Source organism: Phascolarctos cinereus, unplaced genomic scaffold, assembly GCF_003287225.1.
Source record: "Phascolarctos cinereus isolate Bilbo 61053 unplaced genomic scaffold, phaCin_HiC Scaffold_3;HRSCAF=262, whole genome shotgun sequence".
Classification (NCBI taxonomy): Eukaryota; Metazoa; Chordata; class Mammalia; order Diprotodontia; family Phascolarctidae; genus Phascolarctos; species Phascolarctos cinereus.
Genome location: NW_027555736.1, coordinates 154,373,236 through 154,395,846, shown reverse-complemented (window position 1 = coordinate 154,395,846; position 22,611 = coordinate 154,373,236). Strand labels below are relative to the sequence as shown.

The following is a 22,611-nucleotide window of genomic DNA, read 5'->3' as shown; positions in this document are numbered from 1 at the left end:
GGCCAAAAACACTTTACTGAGACTCTAGGAAGGGTTCTTTATATATTTTGCATGCACACCATTGTTTGCATGCTTCATCAGCCATTAAAATGTGAGCTACTTGAGGACAAGGGTTGTTTCTGCCTTTCTTTGTAACCCCCGTGTTTAACAAAAGAAATAAGAAACTCCCCATCAAGACCATCCAAGAGTACAGAAGTAAATGAACTAGCCCTTGCACAAAGCCCCAATTCAGGAACTAAAACTGGAGAGATGAGTAAATCAAAGAAAATGCCAACCAGTATAACTAACTTCCTAACAACTCAGGCACCAATTCAAAAGAAAAAAAGGGATTCTATGCAAGGACTACATGAATACTTAAGAAAATATGAAGAGATAAAACAAGAAAATCAAATGAAAGCTCTTAAGTAAAAAATGGAATGAGAGTAAGTAGCTTAGAAGAGAACACTGTAAAGTTACCTAAGAAATGGACTTTGTAAAAACTACAATTGAACAAATAGAAATCACTAACTCCCTAAGACAATGTTGACTGGTAAAAACCAGATGGACCAGTATAGTCCTAGTCCCTCAGGATACATGTATGGCAAGGCTAAAAAACCCAGGAATTGGGGACTATATCTATGGCACCCCCACCCCCAAGCCTTTTGCTATATTGGCTTTAGAATTAAGTTTCCTATGCCCTTGCTCCAACTTATTAGGCAACTTGAAGGAGGGCACAGTCAAGATGACAGGAGTGAGAAGAAGCATTAGAGTCTAATTCTCTTTCCCCCCTCCCCAATATCTCATCAACAAAGATCTAGAGAATGCAGCAGACTGAAGTCAAAGCCAAGAAGTCACAGTAAGTAATTTTTCTAATCTAAGATTATTTAGCAAAAAAAAAAAAGGTCTGCAGGTATTGGGGTGGGGAGGGATGGACTGGCAGAAGTGTGTGGCAGCTAAGGAGAGAAACATTCCAATAACTGAAAACTGAAAGAATTACAAAGAGAAAGTACCAGAAAAAGATGACAAGGGATTGCTGAACAAGTGGTAGGTGCAAGAACAGACACCACCTGGTAATTTGATTGCCCACCACACACTGTCCGGGTTACACAGAGAAAGTACCAGAAAAAGATGACAGGGGATTGCTGAACAAGTGGTAGGTACAGGAACAGACACCACTCGGTAATCTGATTGCCCGGGTTACATATCCAGGACAGTTCTGAGCATTACCCCAAGCTCAAGAAGCAAATGTAAGATGTATGACTCTGAATCCAGAAGCAGAGCACAGCATCCCAAACCAAAAGGAATCTAGCAGTTCTTTCACTCTGAATCTGCAGAACCTCCTCACTGGCCAATGGTAGCATAGTCAAGCAGTATTCTGTTGAAAATCTTACCCAGAAACAAGCCGATAGACACAGAAGTGAGTCAGGAACTCGCAAAAGCTCAGACCTCCCAAAGATCACACCATTTTGGGAGCACTGAAAGCTTTCACGTCCCCAACCAGAGCTGCAAGGACATAACACAACAGAACCTCAACTCAGATATATTTGCTTCTCCCCCACCCCACCCCCAAAGTGGGGTGTGTGCAGGGCCCAGCATTAACATAAAGTCCAAGGTCAAGAAGCAGGGTGAAACAATGAGCAAACAAAAAAAGTAACCAACCATAAAGTGTTATTATTGTGGTAGGGAAGCTTAAAAGACAAATATAAAGAAGAAAATGTCTCAAAAAAATATTTAAGCTTCAAGGGTAAATCCAACTAGAACATAAATCTAACAAGAATTTCTATAAGAGTTAAAGCAAGAGTTAAAGAAGAAGTTAAATTATTTTAAAAACCAAATGAGAGCAGTAACAGAAAAGATACAAGAGCTAGGAAAGATACAAAAAGAGAATTAACAGCTTAGAAAAAGAGTTTGTATAAAACCTTGCTGAAGAAATAAACTTAAAAATCAGAATTGGTCATATGGACACTAATGAGTCCATAATACAATGACAACTAATCAAAGACAAAAGACTGAAAGAAAAAAAGAGAAGAAAACGTGACATATCTCACAAGAAAAACATCTAATCTGGAAAACAGAGATCATTTAAGAATCATTGGTTTAAGGGGCAGCTAGGCAGTGCAGTGATAGTGCATCAGCCCTGGAGTCAGGAGGACCGAGTTAAAGTCTGGACTCAAACGCTTACTATCTGTGTGGCACTAGGCAAGTCACTTAACTCAGATTGACTCAAAAAAAAAAAAAAAGAATCATTGGACTACCTGAAAGCCACAAACCAAAAAAGAGCCTTGACACTATATTTCAAGAAATCATAAAACTATTCAGATATCTTAGAAACAGAATAAAGCAGAAATTAAAAGGATATTAACACTCACCTCCTGAAAGAAAACCAAAATTAATCACTTCCAGGAATATTAGAACCAAAAACTAGTTTTTAGATCAAAGAAAAAGTAGGCAGAAAGGAAAAATTCAAGTACTGAAGAGGCATAAGGAGGGTAGCAAATTTAGCAGTCACTACTACAAAGGAAGGCTGCTAGATGGTGCAGTGGACAGAACATCAGCTCTTAGGTCAGGAAGACTCAAGTTCAAATTTGAACTCAGACACTTACTAGCTGTGTGATCCTGGGCAAGTCACTTAACCCTGTTTGCCTCAGCTTCTTCATTTGTAAAATGAGCTGGAGAAGGAATGGCAAACCACTCCAGCATCTTCGCCAAGAAAACCCGAAATGGAGTCATGAAGAGTCAGACATGACTGAATAACAACCTAAACAACTATAAAAGAGCAAAGAGATGGGAAAATGATATTCCAGGAGATAAACTGAGAACAAACAACCAACCCAGAAAAGTGAATATAATTCTACATGGGAAAAACTCAATTTTAACAAAATAGAAGACATCCAAGCATTCCTGATGAAAAATCCAGAACTAAGTAGAAAATCTGACATATAAACCCAAGAGTCAAGAGAATTATAAAAAGATAAACATGAGTAAGAAATCATGAGATTAAACTATTTACATTCGTATATGAGGAGATAATACTTGCAGCTCCCTTGGAACTTTATCACCACCAGGGGTCATAGAGGGAATCTAATTAGACAGAAAGCCTGAATGTGATTCTGCTGCATTCGGATGCTCTCAAAAAATAAATAAATAAATAAATAAAATGGATGGGGAAGAGGAATACACTGTGAGAAGAGGAGAAAGGAGAAGAAGGATGACGGAAAATATCTCTAACATAAAGAAGGTAGGCAAAAGGGAGTTTATACAAGAAGGAGATGGGGGTGGGGAGGCGGGGGACAGAAGGGAGTTGGCAGAGAGAATGATGACACTACAACCTCACTCTCATCTGATCCAGTTCAAGGAGGGAAGCATACACATACATACACAGTTGGGGAGAGACATACATCTTACCCAACAGGCAAATGAGAAGGAAAGAAGTTAAGGGAGTAAGGTAAATAAGAGAGAGAGAGTATAATACAGAAAGAATTAGTCAGAAGCAAAACAGACTCTTAAAGAATGATCAGGAGAAAAAAGAGAATGAAAAGTACAAGAGAAGAGAATAGAGAGAAATACACAGTTAGCAACCATAATTGTGAATGTGAAGAGGATGAACTCATACATAAATGGAACATGATAGCAGAATGAATTAGAACCCAAAATTCAAAAATGTGGACTGGAATCCTGAATCCAACAATGCTTTTTAACAGAAACATACTTGAAATAGAAGGCTACACAAAGAGTTAAGATAAAAGGCTGGAGCAGAATCTGTTATGCTTCCAGTTAAGTAAAAAAGGAAGGAGTAGCAATCATGATCTCTGACAAAACCTAATTAAAAGAGATAAGCAATGATAGGACATTTTATTTTTTAAAAAGGTTCCTATTATTATATAAAGGTAATATATAATTAATTGTAAATGAATTGTGTTAATTCACAGACAATGAACAGCAATATTAATCATACATGCACTAAATGGTATAGCATCAAAATTCTTAAAACTAAAGTTAAATAAGTTACAGAAAGAAATAAAATTATATACGTTAGGGGATCTCAATTTACTCCTTTCAGACCTAAATAATTCAAACCAAAAAATAAGCAAAAAAAGTCAAGTAGATGAATAGAATTTTTTTTTAAAGAGTTAGTATGCTAGACCTCTGGAGAATATTGAATGGAAATAGGAATATACTTATTTCTAAGCCGTGTCTGGGATCTTCACAAAATTGACTATGTACTTGGGGGGGAGGGGACCCTAACAAATGCAGAAAAGCAGAAATATTAAATGCCTGTTTTACCAAACATAACACAGTAAAAGAATGACATTCAATAAAGAGCCTTTGAAACAAAGATTAAAAATTAATTGAAAACTAAATAACTTCATTCTAAAGAATGGAACAAATTATAGAAACAGAACAATTATACAAACAATCAACAATTTAATTAAAGACTATGACAACAATGAGACAACATACCAAAATTTGTGAGATAGAGCCAAAACAGTAATTAGGAAAAATTTTACATCTCTAAACTCATCAGTAAAAGAAAGGAAAAGCAGATCAACAAATCGGGCATGTAACTTTAAAAAAAAACTAGAAAGCCAACTTTTTTTTTTAACCCTTAATTAAATATCAAATTAGAAATCCTGAAAAATTAAAGGACATAACTGAAAGTTTAAAAAAAAAGAATTAATAAATTTAGGAGTTAAGTTTTTTGGGGGAAAAATAGATAAACCATTAACTAATTTGATTAAATAAAACCAAATTACCAGTATCAAAAATGGAAAAGGTGAATTAACAGTCAATGAAGAGAAAAGAAAAGCAATTATTGGGAGCAACTTAGCATAATTATATGTCATTGAAACTGACAGCCTAAATCAAATGGATGAATATAAATTGCTAAGAATAACAGAACAGGAAACAGAATACTTAAATAACCCCATCACAGAAAAAGCAACTGAACAAGCCATAACTGAACTCCCTCAGAAAAAACTCCTAGGGCAGATATATTTACATATATTCTACCAAACATTTAAAGAATAATTAATTCTAATACTACATAAAATAATCTAAAAAACAGGTGAAGAACGAATCCTCCAAAATTCCTTCTATAACACAATTATGGCTTTGATGCCTAAATCAGGGACAGTCAAAATTAGAGAAAGCTATTAGCCAATTTCCCTAATGAATACTGATGTAAAATATTAAAAAAGAAGACAACAGTAATATATCACAAAGATCAAACACTGTGACCACACTGAATTGATACCAGGAACTGTCTCAAATGAAACTGGTAAAGACTGAAGCAAAATTAAATTCAAGCATATCAATGTATTACTAACACATGCAACTGCATAACAAATCAGATCCAAGAACCCTCAGTAGGTACAAGGACACCAAATGATAGATAACAAAACTTTCTTATACTGAATAATGAGGAACAAATCAAGTTACCTAATCTTGAGCCGCAAAGGCATTTCTTCTTTGTGACTGACCAAAACATGACAAAACCAGAGGGTACTAAACATAAGCTGTACCATAACAGTTTGTGGTAATTTCCTGAAATTATATGAGCAAGCTTTTACAAGAATATGTAACTTTAAGTCACAAAACGGATGCTGTTCACAAGATGGAATTGGTTTGGTTCTTTCAATTCCCCACTTGGGAAATCTGTTCCCCATGAATCACTTAGCAAAATTGCATCAGGTTTATTATATACTGAATATTATATATTCAGGACTGATACTTTGAAGCATCATCCTAATCTATGCCACTTGTGCCTAATCAATCTGAGTATACCTTAGTGGCTATAAACTAGAGGACTTAACTCACAACAGGAAACAAGTGTACTATGGCCATGAGTATCACAAATCATAATCCCATGTTTCTTCCATTGTAATCTAATGTATACTTTAAGGACACAAACCTTGTTAAGCAGGCTCCATAGGTTAATTAAATCACGTTTCAGATTAAACCACTCAGGGGGCTCACAATGCACTTTTGAGAGGGGAGAATAATAACACATCACCAAGAAAACTCAATAAGCCTTACTAAAAACCGAGAACCAAAAGGCCAATACAACAATGATCACCAAGTTTAAAAATCAATTCTCCTTATAACTAGGTAACCCACTCTCAATGTTCATTTAAGTGGCACTTTTCACCTTGAGTCCTAGATGTCCATGTAATCCACCTTCCATTAGCCATTCCAGAATAGGCCTCGTCCTCAGGGCAGCTCTGAAGGGGTTCTTCCTAGGTAATTCTGGAAGTGACTTGGAAGCAGAAAAGCATATCTTCCTATGGTTCTAAGTCACCTGCAGAGACTTCCAGGCAACTCTGCTAAAATCTGCCAGTAACAAGACTTAATATGATTTAGTTTAACTTTCTAAATTTGGTTTTCTAATAATTGGTTCATGTGGTAAAAATCAGTTCAGACTTCATGGTTCTAACCCTATTAACAAAAGATCTATAAGAACATCAAATTAAAAACCCATAATTTACCTGAAACCTATTTTTATCTAAAATCTGTACCTGATATGGACGCTGACATCAACAGGTTGAAGGAGGACTCTTAAAAAAAAAATGAACAAGGGCCTAACTTGAAAACGAGCTCTTCTTTCTAAATTTAAAAATTATCAGAGATTTCAAAATTGGGAAAAGGTTATTTAAAATGTCTTTACAATTATACATGCAACTTTATATGTAAAATCCTTAATCCAATTTTGAGAACTTGTTACCAAAACATACAGAAGGCCTGTATATCCCATTAGAAACATCTGCAAGCCAATCATATGTGTGTGTGTGTATATGTGCATACACATATACATATTGTTGCTCTCTCAAAATTGGCTATTCTACTTAAAAAAACTTTTACATCCATGTCATATTTCTTCCTCATCTCATCTGTCATATTCTCCCCTTATGAGGATGTTATCCCCATATAATATTATTTCAAGGACTTAACAACTAAAAGAACTCATTTACCTAGTTATGCATTCATGTACAAGGTCAGAAGTAATAACAGTAAGATCTTTCATATTTTTATCCCATTATGGCAACTTAGATGTTTGGTATTAAATAACTGAATTAGTATTGCAACAACAAAACTTCCACTGTTCACTTGCACTGTTTAAGAGAAATTTGCTATAAAAGAAAAAAGGAAGAACATTGTTATGAGAATCAAGACTGTTCCCTCAAGGGCACACAGACTGATCTGACATAAGCCATAATAAGGCAAAAAAGTTTCCTTAGCTTTGTTTGATTTTAGGCATGGGTCATATATGCCAGGCAATCATGTAGCAAAGTTGCACATTATTCAAAGGGTATCAAAAGCCAGGAGGGCAAATTTGCTGTTCAGAAAGCAAACAGCACTATATGGAAACTAAGTAATGAGGATCCTACCTACGTCTACACAAGGCGGTCCTCTCAACTTTTCCCCAGCAGAGACATCTACCTGTAGCAGCAGTTCACAGACTGTGCTCCCTTTGGGCAGCACATGGCATTCTCCTTGAATGGGAGACTATTGACTTCATGACAATACCACCTGAAATCAAAACTCAGAACAATATCAAATTACAGCCTTTCAGGATTTTTACCTCAAACAGCAAAGGCTTACTAGTGACAAGCTAAGACTAGGTTATTACCCACAACAGTTAACAATAAGCAAATATGAAGACATTTCATTTATCCTTCATTTATAAATTAAGAGTAATCACATTCTGGAGTTTCATACATATACAGCGAATACTATAGTTCACACATAGAGTAAATAGTTACATATTGAAGTTACACCTGTTTCTTTTAACAGATACATTTCATACTTCTCATAGGAGATGACCAAATAATCCTAGATGAAACTCACTCTTTTTACTACAAGCAAATTTGTAAATTTCCTCACTTTGGCTGGAAGAGGTCCTAGTTCCTCAAACTTCAGTACTTCAGAATTTTGCAACATGTAGTCAAGCAGGGCTGGTCAAATGTTATACCCAGGCCAAGTAGGAAGTGTGAAGAAACCTCACAGATAAGGATAACTTGAAGAGGATTTTGTTACTCTTTCTCCCAACAGTGAGTTATCATCATCATCATCATCATCATTATTATTATCCATTTTAGCACAAGATATGTCCCATTATCTATTTAACAGTTTTCGAACATTTTTATCACTTTCTTTTAATAGTTCAATTCATGATCTAAAACACAGGTTCCCAAAGTGCCCCTGGGGGGCACTGGAATCATGGGGAGTAAGGGTGGGGGAGTGCAGAAGTAGTCTCAGGTGCAATTGGGGAGGGGGGTGTTAAATAAAAATAAGGGTTAACCTAACCCCAGGAGGAAGCTGAGTAATTTTTTTTTTAAAAAAGGGGGCAGTAGGCCAAATAAATTTGGGAACCTCTGAAACAGCATTTGGATTAAAAGTAAAGTTGTGGTATATCAGCATTTCCAATACAACAGCACAACAAATTTCACAATATAAGAAAATGTTTAGAAATACAATAACATACATGATAACATATATTTAAACATGAAACAAAATTTATTACCAGTTGGGGGATACCAATTCATTTGATGTATTTCAAAATCCTCTTACATACAAAATCACTCATTTCTGGCATTCTATACTGATTGCATTCAGGATCAATATGGAATACTTACATTTATTAACATTTATATAGTGTTTTACACATTCCAGGCACTCTGCTAAACATTTCACAATCATGTGATCCTTCTGACAACCCTGGAAGTACACACTATTATAACTGTCCCTCTATAGATTACGAAACTAAGGTAAGTAGAGGTAAAATAATCTCTACACAAAGTCACACAGACAAGAAATTTCTGAGATAGGCCTGAACTCGGGCTTTTAGATTCATATAGTTAACATATTTGGCATTTATTTCTGATTTACCACAATTATCCTAAAGGAGAACACATCTCACTGTAAATGAAACCAAATACTTTTGTTTCAGGACAAAATTTCAAACAAATCAAATTTGCATTATTATTTCCTTTCACTTTAAATTATATAGCCAGTTACTTCTAGTTAGTCTACCAACAAAGATTTAAAGTGACAGTCTTGCATTTGTGCCCCTCTTTAATTAAGAATGTGAATTCCCTACATAAGGACTAAAATATACCCTTCTAATAGTGCTTCAAAAACAAAATTTTGGTATGCTGTCCTTAAATAACTTAATGCTACAATTATATCTCTACTTTCTACATCATACCGAATTAATCAAAGAAAAATCTCATATCCTTTTTATCTAAATAAGATCAAAGCACATTGTCAAATCTCCCTTTCCAAAACCCTTTACTGAATGTACTGAATCCTTATTTACACCAGCAGTGCAAACAGCCCATAACTTCTTAACTTCACTTGTTTTGTTTCTTTCATATTCTGCTTCAAGAAATCTACTTAATTTCCCAAGTCTTTATTTCCTAATTCTATCCCAGACTATCTACAGAATAAATCTTCATTCCACTGAACTTTTCCCTTTACAATTTAAGCACAAGTATTACTGTGCTTCTAGCTCACCTAAATAATTAAGTTTTGTTACACAGCTCAGAGAAGAAAACATAGAACATTCTTCCAAATTAGATATTACTTTTAAGTCATTCCCTGATTTAAAAAACTTTTCTCTTTTCTCAGTTTCAATGTAACTTTCACAGTTTTAATCTTGTTTTTCCTTTAAAAAAATTCTACAGAGTTGGTACCTCAAAACTCACTAAAACATTTTACCATTTATGAAAACATCCAAATGACAATTTGGAAATTCACAGTAGAGAAATTAGATTTCAGTCACAAATTTGGTCTCTAATTAGCTTACAATAACATAAATTTCTGTCCTCCTAGCTTGGTCAGTTAAAAAGGCAGACAGAGAGAGAGAGAGAGAGAGAGAGAGAGAGAGAGAGAGAGAGAGAGAGAGAGAGAGAGAGAGAGAGAGAGAGAGAGAGAGAGAGAGAGATTTTTCCTCTAAACGTTCCTCACAAAAATACATTCTTCTTCCTTTGGCTAATCAGGCCACAGGAAGAAATTAACAACGTTTACAAAAATATGGACAATACAGTAAGACACAGATATACTTACTAGAAAAATTTTTCCTTATCTCCCAGTGAAAGTTTAATCAAAAAGTCAGTGTGATTCATTTGGAATAACAAAAGGTCCAGAATATCAAGGGAACTAATGAAAAGAAATGAAGGAGAAAATGGCCTAGCCATTCCAGATCTTAAATTCTATTATAAAGCAGCAATAATCAAAACTAATTGAAAATATGTTTAATAGAAATGTATATGTATAGCCTATATCAGATTGTGCACTGTCTTGAGAAGGGAAGGGGGTAGGGGGAGAAAAATTTAAAACTCCAAAGCTTATGAAAGTGATTGTTGATAAATCAAAGTAAATTAATAAAAAAAAAAGAAATGAGATCAAAATATAATAAAAAGACAATTCTAGCTAAATTAATTTACTTATTCAGTGCCGTATCAATCAGATTACCAAAAAATTATTTTATAGAGCTAGAAAAACTAACAAAATTCATCTGGAAGAACAAAAGTCCAGAATACCAAGGGAATTAATGAAAAGAAATTCAGGGGAAAACGGCCTAGTCATACCAGATCTTAAATTGTATTATAAAGCAGCAATTACCAAAGCTACTTGGTACTGGCTAAGAAATAGAGTGACGAATCAGCGAAATAGGTTAGGTACACAAGACACAATAGTCAATGACTATAGTAATCTACCATTTGATAAACCCAAAGATAAGAATTCACTATCTGACAAAAACTGCTGGGAAAACTGGAAAAGAGTATGGCAGGAACTCAGCACAGACCAGTATCTTACACCGTATATGAAAATAAAGCCAAAATGGTTACACTACTTAGTTATAAAAGCTAATACTACAAGCAAACTGGGAGAGCAAGGAGTAGTTTACCTGTCAGCTTTATGGAGAACAGAAGAATCCATGACCAAACAGGAGATAAAGAACATTACGAAAAGCAAAGTAGATAATTTTGATTACATTAAATTGAAAAGTTTTTGCACAAAGCAAATGCAACCAAGATTAGAGGGGAAGCAGAAAACTGGGAAAGAAGTTTTACAACCAGTGTCTCTGATAAGGGCTTCATTTCTAAAATACAGAGAGAATTAAGTCAACTTTTATTAAAATACATGTCATTCCCCAATTGAAAATAGTCAAAGGATAGGAACACAGCAGTTTTCAGACGAAGAAATTAAAGTTATCTATAGTCATATGAAAAAATGCTCTAAATCACTAGTGTTAGAGAAATGCAAATCAAAACAACTCTGAGGTACCACATCACACCTATCAGATTGGCTAACATGACAAAACAGGAAAATGACAAGCGCTGGAGAAGATGTGGGAAAACTGGAACACTAATACATTGTTGGTAGAGTTGTAAACCAATCCAACCATTCTGAAGAGCAATTTGGAACTATGCCCAAAGGGCTATAAAACTGTGCATTGACCCAGCAACAGCACTTCTAGGGCTGTATCCCAAAGAAATCATAAAAATGGAAAAATGACCCATGTGCACAAAAATATTTATAGCAGCTCTTTTCGCAGTGACAAAAAATTGGAAAATGAGGGGATGCCTATCAGTTGGGGAATGGCTGAACAAGTTGTGGTATATGAATATAATGGAATACTATTGTGCTATAAGAAATGATGAGCAGGCTGACTTCAGGAAAACCTAGAAAGACTTGAATGAACTGATGATGAGTGAAGTGAGCAGAACAAGAAGAATACTGTATACACTAACAGCCACACTGTGTGATAACTAACTCAGACTCATCTCTTCTTAGAAATGCAAGGATCGATCCAAGACAACTCCAAAGGACTCATGATGGAAAATGCTATCCATATCCAGAAAAAGAACCATGGAGTCTGAATGCAGATCAAAGCCTATTATTTGCTCTCTTTTTTTCCCCCTTTTTTTTGTTTGTTTCTTCTTTCTCATGGTTTCTTCCATTGGTTCTAATTCTTCTTTACAACATGACTAATGTGAAAATAGGTTCAATATGAATGTATATGTAGAGCCTACATCAAATTGCATGGCAACTTGCACTGGGGGGAGGGGAGAGATGGGGAGAAAATCTGGAACTCAAAATCTTATGGAAGTGCATGCTGAAAACTAAAAATAAGTAAATAAATTGGGGGGGGGGCAGAAATGATGAGCAAGATGGTCTCAGAAAAACCCAGAAAGACTTACATGAACTGATGCAAAGTGAAGTGAGCAGAACCAGAAGAACATGGTACACATTAACAGCAATGTTGTAAGACGATGAATAACTTAGCTATTCTCAGCAATACAATGATCCAAGACAATTCTGAAGGACTTACGATGAAAAATGCTATCTACCTCCAGAGAAAGAACTGATGAAATATGAATATTGATCAAAGTACTTTTTTTCTTTCTTTTTTTTTTCTTTTTTCTTCCTGGGTTTTTCTTTTTGGTCTATATTTCCTTTTATAGCATGACTAATGTAGAAATATGTTTTGTATGACTACACATACATAATCTATATCAAATTGCTTGCCTTCTCAATTGGGGGGGTAGGGAAGAAAGGAGAGAATTTGGAATTCAAAATTTTAAAAATGAATGTTAGAAATTGTTTTTACATGTAACTAGGGAAAAATAAAATACTAAATAAAGAAAAAAAGAAAAGAACAGAGTTAAATACAAACACAGGAATCCAGAGAAATCTAGAAACATAAACTTACTTTAGAACACAAATGTCTTCAAAGGGTATTGAGGGAGTTAAATAAGAAAAATTTAAAGAAGATGGGGGAGGGACAGTTCTGTTCCAAGTCTGAATAAGAAAAAGATAAGGGCAAACATGGAGGAAGGGGTAGGAGTATGGGCATCAGATGAACTTCAATCTTACTCGAAACACAAAATAGGCGTCAACACACATCAAACATATTTTGGGGTAGAAATACATTAAACTCAACAGAGAAACGGGCAGAGATTGGAGGAGAGGAAGGGGAAAAAGAACAGAGAACAGTCATAAGTAAAACAAACTTATTCCTGATCAGAAGGTAGGATTAAAAGGGGTAGGGGGAAAGGAGAAAAGGAAATACCTTAGATTGCCTCTTAGACAATTGGGGAAAGGCTGAACTAATTGTATGCCAATCTAATGGAATATTACTGCAGCATAAGACATGACAAAGATAAAATTTTAGAGTATCCTGAGTAGCATGAACTCATGCGAAGTCAAATGAACAATTTATACAAAGGACCACAACATTATAAATAAATATAACTATTAATGACAAAAACAATGATGAAAAAGCTAACCAGTCATGATTCCAGAGGACCTATGATGAAGCATTTTACCCCACCACCAGACAGAGTTCAGGGACAGAAAGTGCAGAGATGTATTTCTGGACATGGAGACCGCATGGATTAATTTTGCTTGACTATGCTCTCTTGGTTATAGAGTTGGGGTATTAATAGATATGGATAATAAGGCAGTGGCAGTAGGGATGCTCCTCCCTGCCAAAAAGAGGCTACAAACATTTTTTAAATGCACAGAAGGAAGCATGTTCAAATAGGACAGTTCTGTAAATAATGTGTAGAATTATATGCATTTTTTTTAAAGCAAATAGTGTGACATGGAGATTCTGTTTCATAATCTTCTTGGGTTCTGCTGTGAATGTAAATATGCTATTTTTTGGTGGGTCAAGTTCAGAATAAAATTATTTCAAAACTTTAAAAAAAGATTACTGCCAATAGAAGATGACAGAAGTAATATGCATTTATTAAGGTAGCTACTATGTGTCAGTCATTGGTACTAAGCAACAGGAATATCCAAAAAAAAGCATAAAAAAAATTCCTGCTTTCAAGGAGCTCACAATCTAATAGGGGAGACAACATGCAAACAAATACATACAAACAAGACACAGACAGGATAAATGAAGGTAACCAACAGATGGAAGGCACTAGTATTAAGGGGGACAGGGAAAACCAAGAAACAGAAGGTGGGATTTAAACTGAGACTTAAAATAACACATAAGGAAAAGAGAAGGGAGTGTTCCAGGCACAGAAAACAGCCCATGAGAATGCAGGAATGGGGAAATAGAGAGTCTTGTGTAAGGAACAGCCAAAAAAGTCAATGTCACTGAATCAAAGAGTTCATGTAAGGGAGAGAGTATATGTAGGGGAGATAAGGTATACAAGACTGAAAAGGTAAGAAGAGTTCAGTTTATGAAGGGCTTCAAGATCAAAATAGAAGACTTTATTGATCCTGGAGGTGGTGGGGAGCCACTGGAATTTGCTAAATGGGGGAGGAGCATGAGGGTTGTGACATAGCAACACTTGCACATTAGGAAGATCATTCTGACAGCTAAGAGGAAAATGGTCTAGAGAAGGGAGAGACTTGAGGCAGGCTACTGCAATAGATGATAAAGTGATGGTGGCTTGCAAGAGGTGATGAGGGCCTTTACCAGAGTGGTGGCAGCATTAAGGAAGAGGAAGGGGCGGAGCGTACAAGGAAAGGTTGGAAGCGGACAGGTTATTAAAGGTTTTAAAATCTCTTGGTAGAACAGATTGGATATAAAAGGTGAGAGAATGAGGAATAGAGAATAATAGCTAAGTGGCAAGCCTGGTGACTGGGAGAATGGAAATGTCCATTCCTCTAGGGAATTTAGGAAGAGGGTAGGATTTGGGAGAAAAGATAATGAGTTCTGTTTTGGACATTCTGAGTTTAAGCTATCTAAAGGACTTCCAGCTCCATTTGTCCAATAAGCTGAGACATTTATTTTATGGAGACACAAGACTGGAGATTGGGAGAAAGGTTAGGGTTGGATAAAGAGATCTGAGGATTATCTGTATAGAGATGATAACTGAATCCATAGGACCTGAGATCACCAAAGTATTACAGGAGAAAAGGGTCTCAAGACATAGAAATAATAAATTAAATATAATACCACTAATAGTTTTACCCAGAAAATGTCCAAGAATAGACTGTAGTTTATAGCTTTATCATCTACCCATTTTACAACCATAAAGATCTCCAACCACTTCTTGATAGAGGAGCTACTTTTAATTTTTCAAAATTTTATAATCCCTGCTAGAGAGAGGTAAGCGTGCTGAGAATGTCCTCGGCACTTCAGCTAACTAGACTGCAAATCATCTTTCTATTCTCCCCAGAAGCCATAGGAAAAAGAAGACACAGTGACAATAATATACCAATGCCAGATGTACAAGATTCCCAGACTTAGGCAGTAGAATGACCAACGGATTTTAATTCAGAAGGCAAAAATGTGAATCCTAGCTCTCCTATTAATTGCCATTATGCTATTAGGCAAGTCATCTAAATTTTGTGGGCCTCAGTTTCCTCATCTATTATATGAGAAGGTTGGTTCAGATGACCTATAAGGTCTCTTTCCACATTCAAATGCTATGATGCTACAACTTCATTCCATTATAATGACAAATAAACCAAATATGAAATGGTTATTATTTTTCTTTCTTTAGGGAAAAAAAAACACAACACTAAATGGCCCTCATGATTTTTTTAAAGTAAATCAGTAGCACAAGAGCAAAAAGAAAAAAGATTCCCTGCTATTGCTTTAGAAGACATTATAAAAATATCTAGAGGCTACTTTAACTGTATAGCATTATCAACCCCAAACTTCAAACAGCAACTATATTGTCTATTAACAGTAGTTAGGCTAAGATAAGAACCTCATATATGATTATTTCTAAAACTACACATCCTTTAAGAGCTAGGAAATAACCAGAAGGTACTTGATAGGGAAAAAAAGACAAAAATAAGTTCAAGGCATAAAGTTTTTAGAAGTTGAAATCACTGAGGTTAGAAGCAAATATATATAGGCGACAACTATTTTTGTATATAACTAAAGATTCTGAATCACTTTGCCAAAGACTGTTCACTTAAATTATAAAATAAACGCTTATGTCAGATCATCTTAAAGAAATTTAGAATCTGCAACCTTGAAGATAAGTAAAATATAATAATGGCCACTTGCTATTCAGAATGCTACTTAATAGTAATAATAATAGCTAACATTTACTATATGCCAGGCACTGTGCTAAATGTTTACAATTATTATCCCATTTGACAATCCTAATAAAAACTTTGGGAGGTAGGTGCTATCCTTATCTCCATTTCATAGATGAGGAAACTAAGGTAAACAGAGGTTAAGTGACTTGCCCAAGGTCACACTATTAGTAATCCTCTAAGGCAGAATTTAAATTCACCAAGTGCTCCATCCTTTGTGCCACCTAGCTACCTGACTGCTTATTATCTCTCCCAGTTCGTACTACTTCCTCCCCCTCAACACAACACACACACACACACACACACACACACACACACACACACACACACTCTCTCTCTCTCTCTCTCTCTCTCTCTCTCTCTCTCTCTCTCTCTCTCTCTCTCTCTCTCACATACATACACAGAAGAGAATACATCAAATAGAGGCTCCTTATCTCTGGAAATAGGGATAGTGACTCAACTGTGCTGTCACTGGTATAGGTAACTCTCAGTGAAAGAAACGCCATCTACCAATGCCGATCAAGACCTTCTCTTACCTTACAATCTTAAAAGTGTTGCCTAGTCAGTACAGTCCTATGAGAGGTGAGACTTGAACCTAGGTCTTGCTGACTAGAACACAGCTCTCTATCCATTATACTACTCTGCCCCTTTGAGGGGTAGAGATAGCCTGAAATAAATGAACACTCTTTACAATGAGTTTGATAACCAGGTTACCTCTGTCAGCTGTTTGAAAGGAAGCCAGGTCTATCCCCTCTAATTCCTCTGGCAAAATGAATTAAGTGTGGAACAACTGGTCTTAAAGATCAGAACTTGCTTAAGACCAAAAACTGCTGCAAAGCCCACAGAACAAAAATTAAATACAATGCAGTCTTTAGAATAAGTTAAGTACCAAAGCAAAACACTGAGCTGAATTTCCAAACATAGAGGCAGACAACTTTTAAACACTAATTTAATATATGAAATCAGCAGACCAAAACATCATATCAATTAACCACTGCCCCTAAAACTTGAGATGCTTCAGAAATGTAAACAAATATTCTTTCAAATATTAATAACTTCATTATTAAAATATTAACATTAAATATTCTCAATATTAATAATATTCCAAATAGAAATACCAAATTAACATTTCCAAAATACAGGCCTATGTAATTCCCTAACTCAAAAATCTTTAGTGACTTCTTATTCTCTCCCTAGGATAAAAAACAGACTCCTTAACCTTCCAAATTCCTCCAAAACCTTCAAAATTCACAAAATTCTTCTTGACTATATTGCTAATTGGAATAAGCCCAAGTAATTTTTATGGTAGTATCAGACAAAGAAGAACAAAAGATGCAAATACAGGTTTGTTCAGCCAAAGGAATCCTATGGAATCTGTCAGTCTGAGGAGAGCCACAACGGCTATCCAAGCTTCAGAAAGATTAAGCTTTATGATGCCATAAGCTTCTTTCTCTCTTTCTCCCAAAGAAATCCAGGGGCTGGGGTGGGGGGAGAAGAATTGCTAATTATTATTCAGTGAGATAAGCCTACACACATAGTAGAAATGATCCTTGGTTTTCAAAGACTATGCCAGTACAGTAAAAGCTCTGGCACATCCAACTAAACTAGAACACACTCCATGCCTGTAGTAGTGAGAGGAACTAACAATAACCAAACTGGTTGCAGGATAATAAATCTGCCCCACACTCCAAAATCCCCTCCCCACAAGAATTGGTAATTAAGCAAAGTATAAAGCTGATCACAGAAAATAAAAAGGATAATTTTGATTACATAAAATTGAAAAGTTTTTGTACAAGCAAAATCAATTCAGTGAGAACTAGAAGGAAAAATAGTGATGGGAGAGGAGTCTTTACAACAAATTTCTGAGATAAAGGTCTGATATCCAAGAAATTAAGAGAACTGATAAAAATACAAAAACAAACGGCATTTCCCAATAAATAAGTAATCAAAGGATGGAACAAGCACATTTCAAACAAAGAAAATGCTAGCTATTAAAAATATAACAAAACACAACAAAAAAACAACTCACACCTCATACGCATATAAATGGGAAAGATGACCAAAATAGGAAAACAAGAATTTTTTGAAGAGCTGTGCACAGACAGGCACACTAATAACGTACTGTTGGTGGAGCTGTGAAATGGTCCAACTATTCGAGAAAGCAATTTCGAAACATATTCAAGTAGTAACTACACTCTATACATCCTCTGACACAGTGATAACACTATCAGACATATACCCCAAAGAAGTCAAAGACAAAAGGAAAGTACTCATTATTTTCATAGTATTTATAGCAGCACTTTTTGTTGTAGGAAAAACAACCAGAAACAAAGTGGGAGCCCATAAATTTGGGAATGATTGAGCAAATTCTGGTACAATGAAAACAACGAGATATTATAGTACTCTAAGAAATGACCAATTTAGAGAAAACTGGTAAGATTCACAGGACTTGATGCAGAGTAGAGGGAGCAGCTAGATGACCCAACGAATAGTCACAAAGAACTAAGTTCTCAGATACTTACTATTTCTATGACTCTGGAGAAGTCACTTAATCCAACGGAGAAGGAAATGGTGAACTACTAAAATATCTTTGCCAAGAAAACTCCATGGACAATATTGGTGCACTATGTTCTACAGGGTCAGGAAGAATCAGACAGGACTCAACAATAAAATAAGCAGAAGAATCATGTATGAAAAAACCACATATACACAATGAGCACAATAATGTAAAGAAACTGTGAAAGACTTCAGTATGCTGATCAATTCAGTTATCAATCAGGACTTTCTGAGAAGACTGATGAGGAGCAGCCTCTTAATTCTTGGCAGAGAGGTGAAATAGAGGTGCAGAATGACACATTTTCAATGACAACGTGTTGATTTGTTTTGCTTAACTTTATTTGCTTTGTCAACTATATTTGTTAGGAGATGGGAGAGTTAACAGATGGGTAGGGGTACAGAGGCAAGAAAAGAAAGAAAAGAGCATTAACTGAACATTTTAAAATACACAAAAGAAAATAGAAGCTCAGAAGGGGAAACAAATAGGAAACAAATTATGTTAATTTAACATATACTTTAAAAAACTATATGTGTTTTTCATATACAATCCTTTTCTCATCTGTGTATTGAAATATTCACATTAATATTTACATGCATAATTTTAAAAGAATTTTAATTTTAAAACTTTTAAAGTCCTCTCACTACCCTTCAATATGCAAAAGTTATCCTACTAATTTTTAGAAGATGAAAACAGAGATCCTTTAAGTGTTGAAATAATTATCATTTTCAAAGCACTTTTCTTGTAGGATTCTCTTCCTCCTCTCCCTAAATAGATTAGGAAACCTTGACTCAGTGATTAAAGTTAAGTGACCCACTCCCCAAATCACACAACTAGGAAGTGTCCAATTTACTTGCCAAGTCTCAGCTCATTCCAAATGAAGCACTTTTTCCACTAACTACACTAACAAATTCTGATTTCTTAAAAAAAATTGTTAAAATAAGATATTGTGTTATAAATACGTTATAAAAGATTACACACTTTTGGACTTTTATTAGCTATGATAAGAAACTGGAAAAAATGCTATTATTTTAAAATGTCACAGAAGAGTATTCTAATAATAATAACTAGCATTTATTTAACACCTCAGCTTTTCAAATATTATCACTTTTGATTCTCTTAACAACCCTGGGAAGTCGTTGCTATTATCTCCATATACAGCTGAGAAAACTGAGGCAAACCAAGGTTAAATGACTTGCAGAGTCACACAGTAAGTGTATTTCTGACTCCAAGTTGTACCACCAAGTAACTTAAAAAGTATTGTTTCTAAAAGTATACTTCTACAAAGTATTGTTTGCCTAAGAACTATTAACTTGATGCCAATTTTAAAGTGAAAGTACCAATATTTGGAGAATTTGGGGGATATGGGTAAAAGTATCAGTTTAAAAGAAACCTGAAGAAAGCTGAAGAAAAGAACAAATGAGGTCACTAAGAAATTACATGACACTTCTTTAAAGTCAGGATCTTACTTCTGATGATCATAATTTAATTTAACTGCCTTTTTCCCATCCAACACCAAATATGTATCAAACTCCATGTTCTCACACATGGTTTTTATTTTTCTTTTTGAAAAATGGAATTTTTGTTAAATAGCATACACATGAAGCACATGAAGTGCTTCAGAGTACCCTACATGTTGAATTAAATAATTTCTACAACCTCCCCGAAAATACAAATTGTGAAAATTAACAGAAAAGATGTGCCTTGTCTAGAATAACAGTGGAATCGTAACTTTGGAGCAGGAAGGAATCTTAGAAACCTCGTATTTCATGAAATACTTTTAATACTAACAAGTTAAATTTCATAACATCAGACGTAGTCCTTACACTCAATATTCAAAACAAAATTTAAACTGAAATTCATAATTTTCCCTAAAATTCTAGTTCTGAAAATGAACACAGAATTTTAAAAATTCTAGCCTCCAAAAATACCTTCCCAATCCAAGTTTAAAATAGGTCCTTTCGATTCTTGGATACGTTTGACCACTGTTAGCTATCTAGTAATAAGTTAAGTCTCCACTGACTTTGAAGCAACATGCCAGATAATTTCCTGTATCACTGTCAACTCTATTAAACCAAAACATTTATGAAAAAAAGGTCCCAAAGACCTAATGCTTGTAAACACGCTTTGCAAAGGATTTAACTAGGGAGGACAAGAAAAGTTGCCCAAAGGGTCCTTTACGTAAACACAAACACCAAGGCTAACAATCATCAGTTTCATACCCATCTAAACCACCACCATTTAGTATTCCTAAAAGTATACAGCTCTAGTTTGGAAAGGGAAAAACGGTCTATAACTTCTTTGACAAGCTATTAACAACGGTAATGCAGTTCAACGTCTATCTTCCTACTCCACCCTAAGAGTTTTGGGAAACTGTCGTCCTCAATCACATCTAGGGAAGAAGTTACTCAAGTTGTGTCACATCCACAGGCCCTCCCTCTAAGACTGAGCCAGAATTTTGGTTCGAGGAAACTGAGAAACCTTCTAACACAAAACAGCAGCTTTACAAACTCCACTCCAACCCAAACCCCTTCCCCTCAGCCAGAGAAGCTGACCGAATAACAACAGACAAGATCCTCTCTAAGTCCCAACGTGTACTAGGGTTGTCCAATCAATGCTTCTCTATCTGAAATCTCCTAGAGACTAAGACTGTTCTCCCACACCACAGCAGGTCACCATCTCGGACCTCGAAGCTACTCTACGACAAAAAAAAGGGGGGGCGGGGGGAAGGTGGGAAGGGGCCAGAAATGGCAGTTGGTTACTTTGCTCCCAAAGTGCGGCCTCCAGGCACAACGACGTGGGTCTGGAGCTCGGCGCCAAGTCCAGAACAATACGAGAGGCCAGGCAAACAGCTGAACTTCCCACCAGTCTCCGCGGCCCGCAGCCGCCGGCGGGGCGGACTCCTAAACCTCCAGCCAGAGACATCACACACAGCTCCAAGGTTGGGGAAGAGGGGAAAGAGTGAAACAAGAGTAAAGCAGGGCGAGAGAGAGGTGGGGGCAGTGCTCCCGGCCCTCCCCGGGAGGGGTGCTCTCCAGGGTTTTCCTCCCTCGGGTCCCCCCTCCAGACGAGGAGACAGAAGAAGCAAAGGCAAGTGCCGCCCCCACCACCCGCCAGCCCCCTCACTCTCCCGGTGGGATCCCGATCTGCATGGGCTGAACGCCCCACCTCCACCCCGACACACCCGAAAGAGGACCAGGGTGGGGGTCGGGAGGGACGCCCCCCCCCGACCTCCTCCTCTGCCACGGGGACTCGGCTGGGCGCCCGCGCTCCTCTCGCCGCCTCGGCCGCAGGAGGCGGAGAGGACGGAGGGGGCCGCGCCGGCCCGCCCCGGACGAGAGGTAAGCCCGCGGACTCCGGGCGCGAGGGACAATGGGGAGGGGGAGGGCAGCGCGCAGGAGGAGCGCCGCCGGAGCCCCCGGCCCGCGGGCCCGGAGCCCCCAGGCGCCGCCGTGCCTCACCTCCGAGACCCGCCGCCCAGGAGAGAAGCAGAATTAACACTCTCAGCAACACCATCTTCCGCTGCCGCTGCCTCCGCCGCCGCCGCTAGCCCAGGCCCCGCCGCCGCCTCCTCACGGGTTAACAACAGCACATTGATCCGGAGGGAGAAACTGAAGGGGCTTGGTCCGGAGCCTCCGCGGGAACCCGGGACCCTCCCCCGGCCGCTGGAGCCGCCAAGCACCTCCTTCTCGCTCTACTTCAGCAGCCGACAGCGCTCCCAGCACCTCCAAAACAGGGATCTCCCTCCCCCCCACTTCCTTGTTTCCTTCCTTCTCCGTTTTCCTTCCCTCCCTCCCTTTTTCCCTCCTCTGCTTCCCTCCTCTGCCCCCTCCCCCCGAGCCCTCGACCTCCGCCTCCTTCCTCACCACGTGACGCGCGGGCGTCCAACGGGCACCACGGGGCCGCACCCGTCCCTCCCCCCCCTCCGCTGCCCCGCGTGACGTGCGCTCCTTCTTTGACTACACGGACCACCGCCGCGGTTTCCTATTCCCCAAACCTGAACCAGGTTCTCGCTCGCCGGCGTAGCCCCTCCCTGGAGAGGCGGGGTCTCGACA

The 22,611-nt window shown here is 37.3% G+C and overlaps 1 protein-coding gene across 2 annotated transcripts in view; it reads right to left on the bottom strand.

The window, feature by feature from the left end:
* Nucleotides 1–22,330, bottom strand: part of ADAM10 (ADAM metallopeptidase domain 10) — a 146,696-nt gene extending 124,366 nt beyond the window's left edge. Inside the window, exon 1 of one of the 2 annotated variants that reach the window (XM_020981811.2) lies at nt 22,018–22,330. In XM_020981811.2, the coding sequence (XP_020837470.1) occupies nt 22,018–22,072 (55 nt within the window). In that variant the 5' untranslated portion in view covers nt 22,073–22,330. Of the gene's footprint in view, nt 1–21,318; nt 21,497–22,017 lie in introns of those variants that run through there. The other variant, XM_020981798.2, reaches the window with a different exon arrangement.
* Nucleotides 22,331–22,611: the final 281 nt, after the last annotated feature.